Source organism: Microplitis mediator, chromosome 5, assembly GCF_029852145.1.
Source record: "Microplitis mediator isolate UGA2020A chromosome 5, iyMicMedi2.1, whole genome shotgun sequence".
Taxonomy (NCBI): domain Eukaryota; kingdom Metazoa; phylum Arthropoda; class Insecta; order Hymenoptera; family Braconidae; genus Microplitis; species Microplitis mediator.
Window position 1 is genome coordinate 943,788 of NC_079973.1, and position 19,985 is coordinate 963,772.

The window sequence follows — 19,985 nt, forward strand, 5'->3', positions numbered from 1 at the left end:
GTCGCCTGAATCATGCGTGACGCAAATATATATCTATATATTTATATCTATGTCTATAGACCGACTCAACTATAGCCACACATTTCATACAGATGTCTGCTGTACTGCCAGTTTTTATAGTAATTACCCAGCTTTTACTCCATCGATCTTCAATTAAAAAAAAAAATTATTGAAATATTTATTTATTTGAATGAGTAATTAAAATATTAAAAGCCTCGGACAATATGAATGTTTCAATTTCCACGAGTATCATTGATAAGCATCCTTACAAATCGTCCCCCAGCAAATACTAGCAAATGTATGTATCGATATCGGCATGATCTTCGACGAGAACAAGAGTCCATGTAACTCGTGGGATTGTCCTTATTCCCCGAGTCTCCTTGGGGATATTTTGTCAAGGGACTTTACGGATTTCATCCTTCATCCCATGGGAATCTGAGTGGTTTCAACGTTAATTACCTGAGACTCATTAATCCAAGGCATTTTCCAATAAAATTTTTTTTTCTAATTAATCCTGTGTATTTATATTTTTTATTTTGAATTGCAAGCTTTGAAGAAGTATTTTCAGTGATATGCTTTATGTATTTGTCACGTGGCGAACATCAATCAATGTCGTTGCTCTGTAGTACTTGCACTTGTGTTCATTATGTAGAAAAGAGATAAGTGAACCTGACTCAATATTGTCGACACTTTCAATGTATGACACGCGACCGGAAAATTATTTCGTGTTACATATTTTGTTTAATTATTTTTTTATTAACTTACGCAGAAAAAAATAATTTCTGGGCTCAAGAAAATTTTCATGATGCAAAAAATTTTCTTAGGTCGAGTCAAAATTTTTTGTACCACGAAATATTTTTTTCTGCGTGATAAAATTAAAAAAAAATGATTAGTACATTTTTCTGTAATATTTAAAAATATAAACAATAAAATAGAGAGGATTTATTATTTTTTCCTCCATCTAACAGGAGGAAAAAGCACGTGGATCCCGAGCGAATTGAAGCCTTGCAGCTTTGGAGCCCTCGCAGGGTCCACACATTTCCACATATATAGAACATTTATATATACATAGATAGATTTGAAAGTGTAGATGTACACGTGGCCTGTAGTTACTCACCTCGCACACAAATGCCTACCGTGTCTCTCTGATTTCCCTGGAGATTTACCGCCCGACTAGTGTGCGCTGGCTGTGTGTGTATTCCCTGAGAAAGAGTGTGTCTAGCTCAGCCCTTAGCCTTTCTCTCATCCATTCCGGCCCTCTTATCTTACACACAGTAAACTCGCACTAGCTATCGCGTGATCCCAATTATTAGTCCCTGATTTTATCAATAATTCCCTTAAATTAAAAATAAATACTTTCCCATTGATCCTTCGTGTAAATACTTGATGCCTTAACTTGTCAATTTTTCTTATTGTGAACATGCTCAGTTTATAAATACACACAACACATTTTCTATTATCTTTCTAGATCAATTGATACAAATAATCGTGATTTCGAATCGTAATAAGAGATTAGTTTTATTTTTATTTACAAATCTTTTGTAAACTTACGAGTTAAATAAATTCTTATGATAGATAATTTTTTTTTCTTGGCGCTAAAATTTCAAAAATTTTTAAAATATTTTCTCAGCGATATTTTAAAAATCCTATTAAATTTTTTAATTTCTCACTATAAATTTGATGACCAATTTACCCCGTACTTTTTATTTTTTATTTAATTAAATTGTGATTGCGGGTAAAAAAAATTATTATTCAGTGTATTGATAAACTTTTTTTTTACTACCGACGATTTAGATCCTGGGAATAAAATTTTTTTATTGTCAAAGTTAAAACATACAGTTTATCACTTGGACCCTTGGGTACCATCATGGCGCCAAGTGCGCAGTCTATGTACAACCAACAAGCATCAACACAATGTGATACAATAGTGTAACGCAGCCTCGAGTTTGACCGAGACGACTTCTCACGCGGGTTTACCCCCATGGGCCGAGCAATATGCTACCAAGTAACATCACAGATCCACTGCTTCCACTATCTCATACTCTCCCACAAGCTTACACTTCACTATCTATATATATATACCATGTACCAGCCAACACTTGGCTAGATCCAGTTACAATGTTCCCATAACTCCCCAAAGAGCAACTGCCCTTCGGCCTTTTTCCTCCCCCCGGGACCTGTCCACTGATATAATGTGAGAATTTAACTTACACTTTTTTTTGCCATTTAAATCATCCGTTACATCACTAAACTATCAAAACATTTTTTTTAACCCCGGCAATTTCTTTTTCTGAGAACAGAAAACTTGGAAAAATAAATTTTGCTCTGAAATTAATTTTAAGACAGAGGTTAAGTGTAGAGAAACGAGAACCGTATCAGTTTCATTGGAGAGTTTACTTTCTTAAGCACCTGTAACAACATCGTGACCCCAGTGACAAAAATTAAAAAAAAAAAAATATTGATGAATAATAAAATGGCTTCGCTGGCACGTGCGGGCTCTATATGTTGAGGTCTTCATTAAAGGTTTCCTCGGTTTCCTCACCAGATGTTCAGATCCTCAATGAAAAATCAAAACATGACCCTCGGACGGACGTACAATTTTACTGTAATTATAATTATTTTAGATTTTTTATAAACTTGTAAAGTCATCCCTCGAGTGCTGCAGCTGCAATCACTGGACTGCAAAAAAAGTTTTATTAAATCAGCGGATAGAAAATTTGACAAGATAATTTTAATAATAATTTCCGGCCTGAAACCACCGGAAACAATTGCTTGATTTAGTTGCCGTGACTGATGAAAAATTATATTAATCATTTATTTAATTCAATAATCATCAACCCCTTTTTTGAATCCATCCATTTTTTTTTTTAGAACATTCGGAATAAAAATTTTTTTTTACAGATTTTTCAAAAAAGTCATCACCCGAAAAATGAAAAAATATTTTTATCAAAATTGGTGACACATTTAAATATTCACGTCAAAATTTCCAATTAATTTTGATCTCCATGAGACCCAACATCTATGAAAAATTAAATTTTTTAGTGCAATTGGCCCTTTGTTTAATAATTTTGAGTAAATTTTATGTCTCGGGGATATTTTTACTGTGCACAGAAAAAAAGGATTTCTTAGTGCAAGAAATTTTTATTTGTCCCAAAAAAATTTTTCGAATTATAAATTGAAAACTTAAAATTTCTTGGAGCGAGAGTAAATTTTTTTAGAGCAAGAAAAAATTTTTTGAACCGAGAAATTTTTTCTTGTCTTAAGAAAATTTTTGTTTTCAGTTTATAACACAAAAAATTTCTTGCGCCAAGAAATTATTTTTTTCTGTGTGAATATTAAAATTCACCGTAAAATTTGACGAAAATATCCATGGATATTTAGTCCCGTCATCATAAAAATCAAAGTCATCAATAAACAAATAATTCCAGCTTATAAATCCCGTGCACAATAACCATAAAATTTATTCCCCATTTAAATAAACAAAAAAAAAAAACAACTACTCCATTAGTTGTTAATCTAACACGTGCGCACTCGTATAAGCTCTAAATCACACTCCGAAACACGGATCGTAAAAAAAATGCCCAAGTATTAACACACGTTCTTATCAGTCTGCGATAAAAATCATTGTCGACTTATATATCAGTAGCCCGGTTCTAAATTCTAGCAGGTTTTTAAATAATACATATGTATGAAAGCCGACAAACACATGAGCACATGGATCATTGTCATATATATGTATATAGAATGAGGGTTAGAGCATTTAGCGAGTACATTAAGGAAATTGCGTGGAGTCAACACCACACCCTGCACGCAGTGTATGCGCGCGCACGGATCTGATCATTTATTCTTGTGTCGAGGATGTAAGCACACATGAGTAGAATGCGTAGAGCAGAATAGAGAAAGAGCTCACATTATACCGAGGGTGGATGGCAATAGGGAGCACAGTACGTATACATAAACCGGAATAAGGAGAGATGTGACCAAAGCGTTAAAAGAGGACGCACATCACCGCTCACGGATAGGAGACAAGTAGGGTCAAGTGAATTCAAGAGAACTCGGTGCCATTCTCTGTAGTGCTTTGCATTCTGTATTCTGTAGTCTGTAGTCTGTGTTATGGTGTATGCTGGTGCACAGAACCATGAGTAGGGTGTTAAGGGGACAATATATACCTCGAGTTAGGGTAGAAGATGGCTTTAATCTATTACCGAACTTACTGTGTCCAAGTGGCTTCTTGTTATACGCTCGTTTGCAACAGTTATCTGGCTATTTTAGATCTTTAGTGTTTAATCAAATGTAAATATATGTTTTTTTTATTCGATACGGGAGGATTATTTTTTTTTTAATAGCGGGTTGATTTAAAAAATTGATAATTGGATTTGATGATTATTTTTTGATAGTTCTTTTATTTAGGAACTTGATTACTGTTTTTCTTTTTGCTATTATCATTGCGCATGGGCAGCGCCTTTAGAATAGTGAAGAATTATGATGGTTAGAAAGTATTTGTAAAATGGTAACTGGTCAATACACTGAAGAGATCCTCAGACACATGATTCGATGAATTTTATAGGACTCGAAAAATTTTTTTTCTCCAATATTTTTCATCACTTTTCATGGAGAGAGCCTCAAAAATAATGTGGGATAGTAATCAAGAGGCAGGATAATAAAAAAATTATCCATTCAATCACAAAGGAGATGGCCCTCGACATGACATCGAGATGCTCTGACTCATGATTCTGTGGATACTCCAAAGCCCAAAAATTTTGTTTCCTCTAATATTTTCCTTATTTTACATGGAGAGAGCCTCAAAAATAATGTGGAATGATATTCAGAAGGCGGAATGAAAAAAAAATTAACCAACCGACACAGATAGGAGATGCTGACACTATCCAGACACGGTACTGAGACATGATGTTGTGGTGGGTCTAGGAGTAAAAATTACTTTTATTAATATTTATTTCTCTATTATAAATAAACATTTATGGCAAAAAGATTTTTCTACCCATTCCACCAAAAAAAAAAGAATCTTTCGGGGGGATTTTCTCTCTTCACGTTCTTGCTCTGCACATATTTCACTTTTTGATGATAGCGAAAAATAGAAAAAGTAATAATAAAACGAATGAAGTAAAAAACGACCGAGTTGTGAAGGCAAAAAAAAAGTAAACACAACCCTCTACATACCCTCGCATCGTGTGTGCACTACTCATTCTCGCATATTACCCACTTGCGCGGACACATTGTGTACGTACATTTTATACTTATTTGCACGTTATTCCTCGTATATTTTCCTTTCATATATACATACATATATATATATATACGACCAAATGTGTCCATGTGCTCTCTCAGCTAGAAAATTCAGACATGTCAAATTTTTTTATCAATAGTATTTACTTTTCCAAAAAAAAGAAAAAAAAAGTAAATCATCCACGGAATCATTTAATAAAATTATTTCTATACAAATTCCGAATCAAATATAAATTTTTGTTTAAAAAAATTTGAACACACTCTCGCATTATTCTTTTCGACCTTTACCATAAAAAAAAAAAAAAAGTTACGGAAATAAAGGTGTAGTGGATAAAAGAGAACAGAGATAAAGAGTGGAGGCTGACAAAAGTTTGGACGTCCGAGTGTATAATATAAGCTAGTAGAGCCTACTATTATATAGGGGTAGAGCTGTATCTACTGCCGGCCGTTACTACTGCAGAGGACCTGTCATCGAGCTTTGTCAGCTCACTGGCGTGGGTAGGGGTGTTGACGGGATTTAGATCCAACGGATGAGGCGGCAGAGTACGTAGACGTTATAACTGCTCCATACACCCACGTTCACATAAATATATATATATATATATACTTATATAAATGTATGTATAGAGTTATATTATACAGGAGCAGAGGGTGGTATTGAAGCGACTCAGGTCGGGGCTGGATAACTTTACGTGGGAGTTATCCTACCATGACGGCACACCCACGCAACCCTCTTTTTATTCATCCCTTATACTTCATCTACGTATGCAAGGATTCTCGTCTCTATTCAATACGCATCTGGTGTTCGGGAATTTTTTCAAATTTTTTTTAATTTACGAGTTTAAAAAAAAATATTTTATCTCTTTTTTTTTTAATCCTCAGTCTGCGATCAATCTGACAGTAATAATTTTTTTCAATGAGAAAAAAAATGTTTCATAAGATTTCAAATTTTCCCGGGCTTCACAAAAATTAATTTTTAATAATCAGTCAAGTAATTTCTAAAATATAATTTTTGTGAAAACTAGTCACCCGGGCCATCTTTTTTTTTTAAATAGAAGTAAATATTAAAAAGGGTTAAATAGTGAATACAATGTTAATTGATTAAGTATAAATCACATAATAGGTAATAATAGTGAAATGAATGTAGGGTAGATAGGGTGAAATATATATAAGCGGCATATTAAATAAAGTACATATAGGAATATATAATATATATAAATTTGACATTGATTACTATGGATATATGACTTTTAGGTTTGAACACTAGCCAAATGTTAGACTCTGGACGATTATTGTAACCGCATAAGCACTATTTGGGATTTAATGTGGATCTTGGTAGTCTTTTAGAGTTATAGGGAAATGTATGGCTGTTATGTATATAAGGGTGTCTTTTACTAAATTCTATTATAACCATATGCGTAAATGGGCCAGAGTGACAATCATAGATTTCGCAGCATTCATGCTAAAAGGGTCGGTAATTTATCGTTCAACTGAGCTCGTTATTCATTTACGTAACGCCCAACTACTACCCCAAGCTTTTCAGACTAAATCTTTTTAATCAATTCGTTTAAAAAAATTTAAAAAAAAACTTGATGATATAATTTGATATTAAAATTTTTTTTTTCGACTTCGATTCAGTATGTCGGTAAAACAAAATTTCTTTGATGTTTGAAATTAATTTGGAAGGGATGGAAAAATTTTTTATTGAAAAAAAAATAAAATAAAAAATGACTGTAAAGTAATGAGGGAGGATTTATTTTTATTTATTGATTTTTATTATTATTTGTAGTGAAGAGGAAATTTAGTTGACTCGGGCGATGAGGTAGAAAGATAAAAATAAAAATAAAAAAAAAGTAAAGTCGTAATTTGTCAGGTTAAGGGTGACATCCAAGGGTGTATATCTCTTGTCATGCTTTTACGAGGGACTTCTTATTCTCTTTTGAAATTCATTCTTACAAGACTAGCGCTCGTTTGTACATCTAGATATATATTTATATATATAAATGTATGTATATATGGTGCGTATGTCTTGATATATGGACGTGGATGTAGGTGGGCCCCCTGCGGTGACTCTTTTTTTAGTGCCGTGACGAGTTCTGTAGGCGTGTCGACGCGCCCGGCACTTGCGACCTGCCACCCCTTGAGCTTTGCCCGACGTCTCTCGATAAACCCTCGCAAGTCCCCGTTGGCTTAGATACATCCAAGAGCACAAACTTATCAACGCCCTGGGGACATTCATGGTCATTTTTATATCCGCGCAAACGCACTTACAAAAATATCGATACCAATATTTGTTTATACTTTTATTTAAAATTTTCATTTTTTTTTTTCTTAAAAAATTATACTTCAATTTTTAATTCAAATCCAAAATTTATTTGAAAAATAAAATTTATGAATTTCCATAAAATTTTATATAAAAAATTTTTATTCAAAAAATAGACCCCCCCCCCCCCAAAAAAAATTATCAAAATAAATTTCAAAATCACAAAATTCTGTTATTTTTTATCCAGAAATTTTTTTCAAATTTTATTGCATGTCATCATTGTCAAAAAAAAAACCAGATGATTTTCCACTAGACCCCACACAAAATAAAAGGTCAGATGACTTGACTACTCTTTTACGTCCGCCATAAATATAAATGCGGTAAGCCATGATTTTTTTATTAAACACAAAAAGCGCGAGCGTGCAAGACAAAGACACGAGACCGAAAAAAAAAAAAATTAATACCAAAAATGCTTACAATAAAAATGACTAAAGGCGAAGGGCAACGGCAATGACGCGTACGACAGATTTTATGGGGATCACCAGAAATATATGCACACTCCGTGTATGCAAAATGATGGGCCATATGTCGACGTGGAGCCGACTCCGACTCTGGCACCTCATCCACGTTCCGCGTAACACGTTCGCATCCACACGTCTCACTTTTATCGGCGCTGCCATGTAAGCTAAAGGCCCGTCAGGTGGAAAATCCCTTTTTCATGGTGCGTTAGACCATCCTCAAATAAACCCACGGGTTTTTTTATGCTTTTATATAATAAAACCTGCCAATATACAATATTTCCTTCTGATTCATCTAAACAATTTTATTACAATCATACAGATGTCATTCAATAAATTTTTATTTTTATGCTTCAGTTAAACTAATCATATTTATTACTGAATATATCACACAATTATTTCCCTCATGTCCTCCGATACAATAAATATAATTCTGCACATAAATTATAAATATTTTTATTTTTAAAACTGGAGATTTTAAATGAAAGCGAAGAGTCCAAGTGGTCTTGGGAGGGGAAAAAATTAAACTCGATATTTTTATATAAAAATATATGAGAGTACATGTACATACACAGTCAAGAAATAATACTTGAGCGAGGGCTAAATTATAAAATGGCTGCGCTCATTTTTTTTTTTTTTACTTTTCAAATTAAATTTTTTTCAATCTTCAGTTCATAAGAAAATTTACACAGATAAAAATTATTTCTTGGCGCCAAAAAATGTTTACTCTCCTCAAGAAATTTTTTTTGTTATGAACTAGAAAAAAAAATTTTTAGGAGCAAAATCAAATTTTTTGTGTCAAAAAATTTTTTCTAGTCCTAAAAAAATGTTTGTTTTCAATTCACAATAAAAAATTAATCCTGCGCCGCGAATTTTTATTCTGTATACAAAATATGTTGATAATTTAAAAGCTTTAAAAATAAACATAAAAAAAGTTTAAAAAAATGAAAGCACATTTTCCGAAGTAACAGAATATAAATCTTAGTGATTGCTTTCTCTTTCATTTAATTTTGTCTCAACAATATTTAAATCCATATATATCTATATATATTTGTGTCTACGAATGTGTAGATCGAGGGAGTACAGACCGCACGCCATACTGGGGGCGGCTGAGTCCCGACCAATCGTCACCCTCGCGGGGGCGATAAGGGTTGCGACCACACCCAGCCACCCATCCACCCTCGTATCTACACACCACCGAGACTACCGCGACCACTTCTACAACCCCCAGATCCTTCGGCTCCCTCCTCTCTTCATCCCCAGCGCACACGTGCGCACGAGCGTCACCGCCACGGATAATCAGTCGTGCGCGTGTTGTCGCGCCGTTCGCAGCCCAATCTACTCAAATATATATAAATAAGTATATAAAAATAAATATATACAATACATATAATTATCATCAAATAAAAACAAAAATTCACGTGATCAAAAATATTTTTTTTACCAAATCAACTTCCGAATTAAAAATTGAAATTTTTTAAAATTCTAGTGCCAGTGGTTTAAAATAAATTCAAAAATAGTGTAGTCCAAATAAAATTGATAAGATCCAGTAGTTGATATAAAATATACATATATATATTTATTATATCTAAAATGTGTAATCGCGAGCCAGTATTAAGAGCAGAGAGTGAAATCGATCATTCAACAATAAAATCGATTAGATAAAACCGGTGTTCCCATGCCCGTGGCCGAGATTCTTACGTAAGATGTGTGTGTTATGTGTGCTGTTGTTGTTGTTATAAAACACGAGTGAGCGAGCGAAATATTTATCGCACGAGAACAAGAGAGAGAAAAAGAGAGAGAGAGAGATGCCTTTGGATCTCGATCGATAAAGTGTTTAAAAGGGGGTGCCTCTTTGGCTTTGATTTATCATGATTGGCCTAGATATGTTGGGCTGCGAGATGTTCTCATTGGACAGTCGAATGTATCGCGCTCGTGGAGATGTTCTTACTCCTCCACAAAGCAGTCCCGAATCACATCACAGTAACCATAATATTCTTAATAATAATAAAAATTATGATAATTCTTCTGCTAACGGCATTAAGACTTTGCAATTTGATAATGACCGAATCACTCTGCCTAAAAATATTCCTGATATTTTGCTGTGTAAGTTTGGTAAAAAAATGAAAAAAATTTTTTGAAATTTTGGAGTTAATTATTTTTTATCTTTTTGTTGCAGCGTCAATTCCTAAGTGTGGAGGTTGTCAAGAAACTATTCTGGATAAAATAATTCTAAGGGTATTAGATAGATGTTGGCATGCTAAATGTTTGACATGTCGAGACTGTGGTACTAGACTGACGAATAGTTGTTTTGAAAAAAACGGCCTTGTATTTTGCAAAAATGATTTCTACAAGTAAGTATTTATTTTTTGATATTCAAATTTTTTTTATTAGTAATCATAATCAAAATTGAGGAAATTGTATAGACTTACGGCTCCATTTTTTTTCAATTTTTATAAACTCGAGGATAATTAAAAAAATTACAAGATCAATTACAGAATTTTTTTTTAATCCGTTGATAATAAAAAAAGATCAATTTTAAAAATTTCTACGGACAAAATAATTTGAAAAAAGCCCAAAATTTAAATTATCAATTTTTTTTTTAATCCAACGCTCTATTGAAAGAAAAAAGTCAAAGTGAAGTTACAAAATTTTATTCAACTCAGAGTAATGACTTTTGGACATTTTCTAAAATTTATAAATTTGTTCTTATGAATAAAAAAAATATAATTTTTTTACTATAAAATTTGAAAAAAAATTTATTACAAGTTCAGTTTTACGGTTGGTAAAAAAAAATCTGTGGGTAATAAATTAAAAAAAAATAGATAGGGGTAGTAGATATATGTCTTAAGATACGGGCAAGAATATGAGGGTGACCAGTATTGATTGCAAGATACCTTTTGTGGTGGGAATAAATTCTTATAAAAGTTATCGTTATCATTAATCACCGATCCCTTGCATTGTCTTATTCAATTAAAGGATAAATTAATAAAATAAAAAACCGAAAGTCGTTATATTTTATTGAATTTATTTATTTGTACTGAGGAGAGGTGACGGGTTTGATGATAGGCTTAATAGATGTAACAATAATGTTAACTGTGTGAATGTAATGTCAAATGTTACGTGTTGTTGGTATGACAGACGGTTCGGGACGAAGTGTGCGGGCTGTGACGAGGGCCTGGCACCATCCCAGGTCGTACGGAGGGCATCGAATTTTGTTTATCACCTTACGTGTTTCTCCTGCGCATTCTGCTCCCGACAGCTGGACACCGGGGATGAGTATTATCTTATGGACGATAGAAAAATTGTTTGCAAACCTGATTACGAACAAGCTAAAGCTAAAGGTACATTTTTTATTTTGTAATTTATGTTTTTTTTATCATCAATTTTTTTAAATTCAATTATTGAGTGAAATTTTTAATTTTTAATTCTTATAAAAATTATGAATTTCGGATATGAATAAAAAATTTTTATTTTGTATTTTAATAAAAATTTTTATGAAAAATTTTTATTTTAAATTCTTATAAAAGTTACGAGTTTTTGAATTTTAATAAAAATTCGAATGAAAAATTTTAATTTTGAATTTTAATAAAAATTTGAATAAAAAAATTCAATTTTTAATTCTTGTAAAAATCATCAATTTCTGACACTAAACAAAAATTTTAATTTTGAATTTGAATAAAAATTTGAATAAAAATTATGAATTTCTGATGCTAATAAAGAATTTTAATTTCGAATTTTAATAAAAATTTTGATGAAAAATTTTAATCTTAAATTCTTATAAAAGTTACGAATTTTTTAATTTTAATTAAAATTCGAATGAATAATTTTAATTTTGAATTTTAATAAAAATTTGAATTAAAAAATTCAATTTTCAATTCTTGTAAAAATCATCAATTTCTGACACTAAACAAAAATTTTAATTTTGAATTTTAATAAAAATTTGAATAAAAATTATGAATTTCTGATGCTAATAAAAAATTTTAATTTTGAATTTTAATAAAAATTTTGATGAAAAATTTGAATTTTAAATTTTTATAAAAGTTACGAATTTTTGAATTTTAATAAAAATTCGAATGAAAAATTTTAATTTTGAATTTTAATAAAAATTTGAATAAAAAAATTCAATTTTTAATTCTTGTAAAAATCATTAATTTCTGACACTAAACAAAACTTTTAATTTTGAATTTTAATAAAAATTTGAATAAAAATTATGAATTTCTGATGCTAATAAAAAATTTTAATTTTGAATTTTAATAAAAATTTTGATGAAAAATTTTAATCTTAAATTCTTATAAAAGTTACGAATTTTTTAATTTTAATAAAAATTTGAATAAAAAAATTCAATTTTTAATTCTTGTAAAAATCATTAATTTCTGACACTAAACAAAAATTTTAATTTTGAATTTTAATTAAAATTTTGATGAAAAATTTTAATCTTAAATTCTTATAAAAGTTACGAATTTTTTAATTTTAATAAAAATTCGAATGAAAAAATTCAATTTTTAATTATTGTAAAAATCATCAATTTCTGACACTAAACAAAAATTTTAATTTTGAATTTTAATAAAAATTTGAATAAAAATTATGAATTTTTGATACTAATAAAAAATTTTAATTTCGGATTTTAATAAAAATTTTAATTTTTAATTCTTATAAAAATCATGAATTTATAATTTGAACGAAAAATTAAACTCAAATGTTTGAATTTGTTCTCATAAAAAATAATACTTTATAGAATTAGCTGATGGCGGAAGTATAGACGGCGACCAACCAAATAAAAGGCCAAGAACAACAATAACCGCGAAACAACTCGAAACATTAAAACTAGCGTACAACAATAGTCCAAAGCCAGCGCGACATGTCAGAGAACAACTGTCCCAAGATACCGGATTAGATATGCGTGTTGTACAAGTTTGGTTTCAAAACAGGTAAGTCCCCCCGTTCCTCAGTCCCTCAATCAATCAATCCACCAATCGATCCCCTATTCCCCCCACAACTCAAAAAATCTAAACCGACAATTTTTATTTGTTCTCCTCAGGAGAGCTAAAGAGAAGAGACTGAAGAAAGACGCCGGTAGAACGAGATGGTCCCAATATTTTCGTAATATAAAAAGCGGTCCCGGTGGGCACTCACCTCGCAACGACAAGCTGCTAGACAAAGACGAGCTCAAAGTCGATTTGGATTCATCATTTGGTCATCACGGTACGTTAAGAAAAAGTTTAAATCTCCAGACACTTGGGAGTAAATAAAATAAGTTAATTAACATTTTCATAATTAATTAAATTTTTAATCAATATTATAAAGTTTAATTTAAAAAAGGTAAAGTTCCAAGTACTGGTAGCTTGCGGGTGAATAAAATTTCAACTCCGCACAATGACTCGATCCCTCAACATTTATTTTGTCTTCCTCACTAGTTACTATATCCCGCCACCAACTTACACTGGATCCAGACTCAGTTGATCTCGCTTAGTCCTCATCCTCATCCTTATCCTCATTCTCCTCGTACTTATGCTTCTCCTCAGCCAGAGACGGGCTTACTCGTCAAATATTCAAGAGATTGCTCGGCTAACTGCCAGAGTAGAGCCAGAGTTACCGTGGCTTCGTCCGTGATTTCACAAAGATTGCAGGACGAGTATAACCTACACCAGCAAACTCGTCTCTCCTCGTCTCTCCTCTCTCTCTACTGCTACCTCTACACTCTCAGTCTCTTATTCCTAAGGCATCCGCGATGCCCTACGGGTTTTTATCTTACAAACTACTTCTACACAAGTATTTTAGTATTTCTACCTTTCCTTTATTTTCATTTAAACTTTTTCTTACTCCCCTCGGATATGGACTTTTATAATAAATTTTATACGTCCCGTTGTTTTAATTTAATTAATACAACCTACTCAAAATACTTGACCTCGACCTCTATTTAATATTAACAACAAAAACTTTTTTATCTCAACAATTTTAAATTCAAACTAAAAGTTTTTCAATTTTTACTGATAAAATTAAAATTTCAAGTCCATTATCATCTAATTCTACTTAATTTTAAAAAACGGGTAAAACGGGCCACTCATTTTTCATTAAAAAAAGACTGGGGTAAAATGGGTCGTCTAGAAAAAATAAAATAAGAAATTAAAAAAAATTAGAATAAATTTTAAATTAAAAAATTACAACTGGCCCAACTTACCCTCCATTTTGGTTCCTTGTAAAAACCTAAATTTCACTCGACCCATTTTACCCCATTACCTACTTTTCAAATGAACTTTTTTTATCAAAAAATAAATTTTTAGTGTAATAAATAAACAGATGGTAAAAATTATCTAGATCTTAGAAAAAAAATGTGAGGGCGATTATCTATTTAAATTATCAAGCAGAAGGTACCGCAATAAATATAACTTATAAATTTATAAAATTTCGAAAATGTTAAAAAAAAATAATTAAGTCATAAGCTCACGCAATAAATAAATAAATAAACAAATTTATTTATTACAGATCTAAGTAACGACAGCTACAGCACAGTAGTGAATATGGGTCTGGATGGAGACGGATCAAGTCCGAGCGGAGGTGGGGGAAACGGAGGAGGTGGTCCACCACGTGGTTATTTAGGTGCATCGACACCCCCTTATTTAACAACGTCCAGATCACCGTCCTTGCCACCACAATTTCCTTATCCTCCGGATGCCGGCTTATCAGTCTACACAACTCTCGGTAACTAAATCATCTATTAACTTTTTTACCAAATAAATCAATAAGCAAATTAATAAATATATCACTTAATTAATAATTAAGGTGGACCAGGTGGAATGGTACCAGGACCAGCATCAGATCTAAGCAACGAATCGAGCGGAGGCGGTGGAGGTGGAGGTGGGGGGGGTTACCCTGATTTCCCGCCCTCACCTGACTCCTGGCTCGGCGAAGCTCCTCAGCATCCTCACCATCATCCTCACTACGCCACATAACCCATTAAAATATAATTAACTAAGTAAATTTATTTAATTTATTTACTAACAACAAATTAATAATAAATAATTAAATTAAATATGAAGATGCGAACAGCCGGATTTTAATTGATAACTTATTTTAGCTGGCTAAATCAAGATTAACAAAATACAATCCTTCGCATATTTATATAAATATATAAATATAAATATATATATATATATATATAATATTTAATAGATTTATATTTATGTACAAGTTCCTCGTTTAAATATTAACGCGACCTAGAGTCAAGGCCATTCGATTCTATACTAAATATATAGAAAAAAAAATTAATTTTTATTTAGAAGTGATACGAATTTTACATTTAAAATTAATAAATTAATTAAAAATGGTAAATAAATTTATGTCCTGGATCGTGTGCATAAATGACGCTTGTAAAAAATAGTAAAAAAAATAATAAACGTCTTAAAGTGTCATGTACATATATTTTAAAATAATATATAAATAATTGACATACATTTGTTGTCACGACAAATTTATCACAAACGTGACCGATTGTCCGAGTAAAAGTAAAAAAAAACACATGAGTGATCACTGACTTTTTTTTTAGAAAAAAAAAAATTAATTTATTGACTTAATTTTTTTTCACGGGTGAAAATTAAAACGCACATGAGCACAATTATTTTGGGTAACAAAGTGAGAGAATAATTAATTTTTGTACATAAAAAAAGTGAAATTGTATTTATAGAAATGAATTTAAAATTAAATTTTAGTTGGGAGATTAATTGACAAGTGTAATTAGTTAATGTATGATGTAATTATTTGTGTGTGATGTATAAAATTAAATAATTAGTGATTACGATAACTGGTAATTTATAATTGTAAAACTTTTTGCCATTTAGTTCATAATTTTCGTGGATCAAATCGCTCGTGTAGGAAAATAATAATAGTAATTATTGATAATAAATAAATAAATGGTGGGGATGTGGAGATTAACTATAGGGTGTATAAATATAAAATATTTAGTATAAATAAATGTAAGTTAAGTTTAATTGTATGAGAGAAAATTGTGAATGCGATTGATGATATAGAGATTGCGTACTGAATTTGTGAGACAAAGAAAGTAGAAGGGGTGAGAGATGTGCGCTCGCAAATTTAACCGAAACCAGTGATTACGAATCTTTATATTATTATCTAGTCATCAAGTGATAATAAATGAAAATTTATCATAATTAATAATGACTATTTATTTATTGTAATTTTCTTTGTCTAAAAAGTATTTTTTTAAGTTAAATTTTCAAACTCGCTTTAGTCGATAAAAATTTTTTTGCTTATCGATATACAAGATTATTTTTTGAAAAATTTTCATAAGTTCATTGTTACTAAGAAATTTTTTTAACGATATTACACGGAAAAAACAAGATAGTAGTGGCAACTCTCTGGCATAATACTGAGTACTTTCTGTAAAAAAAAATTTCAGACAGTACTGTATACTGTCTAGACTGTATCCACTACTGTCTGGGCTAGTACTCAGTGTTCTCCAGAGAGTAGTGGATACAGTACTGTCTGAATTTTTTTTTTTTTCATAAAGTACTCAGTACTATCCAGAGAATAGTCACTACTAGGGTAAGAACACCAGTACCCAGCTCCAAACCAGTAGCCAGCCACCTCATGTTAAATTATATCTATACATATTTTGAGCCAATGTTAAAGTATATGACCGACTGGCTACTAGTTAGGGGCTGGGTACTGATGCTCTTACCCTATATTGTTTTTTCCGTGCAGGCGATGGTAAATTTCTAGGGTAGTTTCATATTATTAGGGGATGATTATCGCTGGATGTCAAAGAAGGAACCGAATTTTATTTGATAAAGTTCCTATTTTATCTTCAAAGGGTTTTTTTTCCAGCCAGAGAGAAAATTTACTCGAATGATTTTACACGTGGCCGATACTTGAGAGCCTGATGTTAAATTTGGAAAATTTTTCATAATTTATTGACATTTTTTCAGTAATCATTCAAAGAATTTCACTCGATTGAATGATAAAATACGATATCTAAAATTTAAATCGGAGAATTTTACAAAAAATGTAATTTAATTTTTCCCATGAGAATCGGAAATAAAAAAAAATTTTATTTATAAATTTATTTGAAAAATCATGAAAATCACCGCCTGCATGATTTACTTTTCAATCCTTAAAAAAAAAATGTACAAAAAAACTTTCATGCCTCGAGTTAAAAATTCTTTCACCGGAACATCTATTTTCATTCAGAGCTCCCGCATGGATTATTTAAAAACCATTCAATCCTAATATGTACTTGTCTTGATAAAAATAATCATTTATATTCTAAGCACAAATAAAATTTTATTTTCTCTCTTAAAGTCTGTAAAGCCTAAAGCTACTAAACGTTTTAAAATTTTATCATTACTGATAACTTCATATCATCAAAACTCTGTATTAATTATCATTCGTTTTACCTTCGTATTTCTCAACACCAATTTATCTACAAAATTTTTTTTTATCAACACGTTTTGATTTTTAATCAGCAGTTATTTATTTTATAATTTTTTCTCAGGATTTATTTTGTAAGCGGGCGGTGAATATTATCTTCAATGTAATATTTTAAGTTTTCTGTATAAAACCGTTAAAATTATTTTCCTTATCGCTGAATCATAGTCAAGGCTGCGTACAATACGTGGCATCAAAACCAGTCGTTTTGACACGGGCTCGGTCAAATTAATCAATTCTCATACCATATGGTTGAGGTAGGGGGGATCCCATCTGCTGAGGTCTGTAGTTTCAAAAAACGCGTATCACCGTTAGTCTGTTTCTGAACTGAGCGAGTTAACTTCCTCACTCCGCAATATTAATTTCTAACAGAAACAAAATTTTTAAATAATTTTTATTAATATTCAAAATTTAAATAAAAAAAAATTAACAATTTTTTGTGAATAAAATTTTTTTACTTGCGGTGAAGTGTAAAGTAAAAATATAAGTATTGTGATTTTATATAAAATTTATATAAAGTTTCGCAATTTCGGTGCTTCGTGCAAGTGATCAATAAATTTCTTCCCGCCAAATATATTTAAAAAATTTTTAAAAATGTGCGCTTTAGTTTCTGTGCCGAAAATGAACGTAGCTGTGAGTTACAGTGAAATTTTCAAAAGTTTGAAATTAGCTGTGAAAGATGGCGATGTTGCTACAATAGAGAAGCTCATTATCTCTATTGCTGATGAGTCGCCAGTACCTGCGATAATTAACGGGTACTCATTGCTCTGCGATGCAATCGACAATAATCAGCAAGAAGTCAAAAAAGTGCTTCTCAAATATATCGTAGGTGAAAAAAGTGGAAACACAAAAACTCCACTTTACACCGCATTACACTACGCGATATTGAACGATGACTTCGACATCGCGAAAATGCTCATCGATGAGGAAGCCGACATCGACAAACCAGCAGATCTTGTCGTTAACGAGAGTTACTTTGACCAAAACGACAGAAACTCTACGATATTTTATTGCTTATCGGACAAATGCTCAGAAGTATTCAAAAATGGACAAGAGCCAGTTCTTAGACAGTGCACGCCTCTACATGTCGCGGTCAGAAACAAGAACTTTGACACAATCGAGCTCTTGTTGTGGCGAGGCGCTGATTCAAACACTAGGAACTGTTTGGGTAAGCAACCGATCGACATCGCCATTGATAAAAATGATATCAAAATGGTCAAGCTTTTAATGGGACACACTGCCGAAGACAATTTTACCAAATTGGAAGAGTTTTCTGATGGCAAAAAAAAATCGTTGGCTAAGGAAATAAAAGCGACTCTGCTGCAGCAAGCGATTTGTGACCAGAACAACGAGCTAGCGATCAAGTTAATTGACAGTGGGATCGACGTTGACCAAGAAGAGAAGAAGTTCAAGTGGACTTTGCTGATGAATGCGATAACATCAGGAAATTTGGCTGTTGTGAAGCATTTATTGGCTAAGGGGGTCGACGTGAACAAATGGGACTACCAGGGACATACTGCGTTTCACTTTTTGTTCATGCATTCATTTTACGAATGTGGTAATGAAGGGCAAAAAGATATTACATTGGAAGTAGCAGATTTGCTGATACACCATGGCGCAAATGTCAATGCAGCGAATTATCAAGGACAGACGCCTTTATCTATGCTGTCCTATGGTGACATTGATAAAATGGAATATCTTTTAAGCCATAACGCCGATTTGAATATTGTGACAGATTCTGGATTCACAATATTCACAGAGACATTAAGTGACTTGCAGGATGTTCTTGGGTATTCGGGGCACAACCAGTTCTACGATGATGAAAAACTCCAAATTACCAAAGTGGCTGAGGTTTTCGTCAAACATATCGTCAGAATGCTGTGCAAAAATCAGTTCGTTTGTCAGCAGAACATGGAGGGTCTTCAAGAAATCAATTTCATCCATGATTTTGCCAAAAAATGTTTCAACGAAGCTGAAGAAATGAAAAGTGTCAAGTGTGATTCAATAGTGACGCTTTATTATTTTTGGTTAGAGGACAATATTGATCGGCTGTCGAGTTACGTGTGCAGCAGAAAGTTCATTGACTTTATCACAAGATCAGATAAGTTTAAAGAACATTTTCCCATTTATGGAAACGATTTAAGAGTTAAATTAAATAAATGCTTGGCTAGAAAATTTCTCTTTAATATGAGAAATAATTTAGTTGCGAAATTGTAAATATTTAATTTTTTTTGATAAATATATAAAATCTAGTCAATTGTAAATATGTAATTTAGTTAGTTGTAAAGATAATAAATTTATAAAGTTTTGAATGAAAAAAAAGGTTGTGATGGGTGAGATAATAATTAAAATAATTTATTGTAATAAATCATAATTTATTGAAAATTTAATCAACATATTTCTTGCTTATTTTTACTTATAAATATACACATTATACATATATACATTTAAATTTACTCCATTGAATCCTAAATCCAATTGTATATTTTTTACTTCCTTAGAATTAATATTCGTAT

At 31.5% G+C, this 19,985-nt stretch overlaps 1 protein-coding gene across 6 annotated transcripts in view; it reads left to right on the top strand.

Moving 5' to 3' along the window:
- LOC130668288 (LIM/homeobox protein Lhx3) overlaps positions 1-15,568 on the top strand; it is a 30,796-nt gene extending 15,228 nt beyond the window's left edge. For 3 of the 6 annotated variants that reach the window (XM_057470503.1, XM_057470505.1, XM_057470508.1), the window contains 6 exons: positions 10,205-10,379; positions 11,158-11,369; positions 12,764-12,956; positions 13,067-13,230; positions 14,512-14,727; positions 14,809-15,568. In XM_057470503.1, the coding sequence (XP_057326486.1) occupies positions 10,205-10,379; positions 11,158-11,369; positions 12,764-12,956; positions 13,067-13,230; positions 14,512-14,727; positions 14,809-14,978 (1,130 nt within the window). In that variant the 3' untranslated portion in view covers positions 14,979-15,568. Of the gene's footprint in view, positions 1-9,344; positions 10,132-10,204; positions 10,380-11,157; positions 11,370-12,763; positions 12,957-13,066; positions 13,231-14,511; positions 14,728-14,808 lie in introns of those variants that run through there. The other 3 variants (XM_057470504.1, XM_057470507.1, XM_057470509.1) reach the window with 2 other exon arrangements.
- The last annotated feature ends 4,417 nt before the right edge of the window (positions 15,569-19,985 follow it).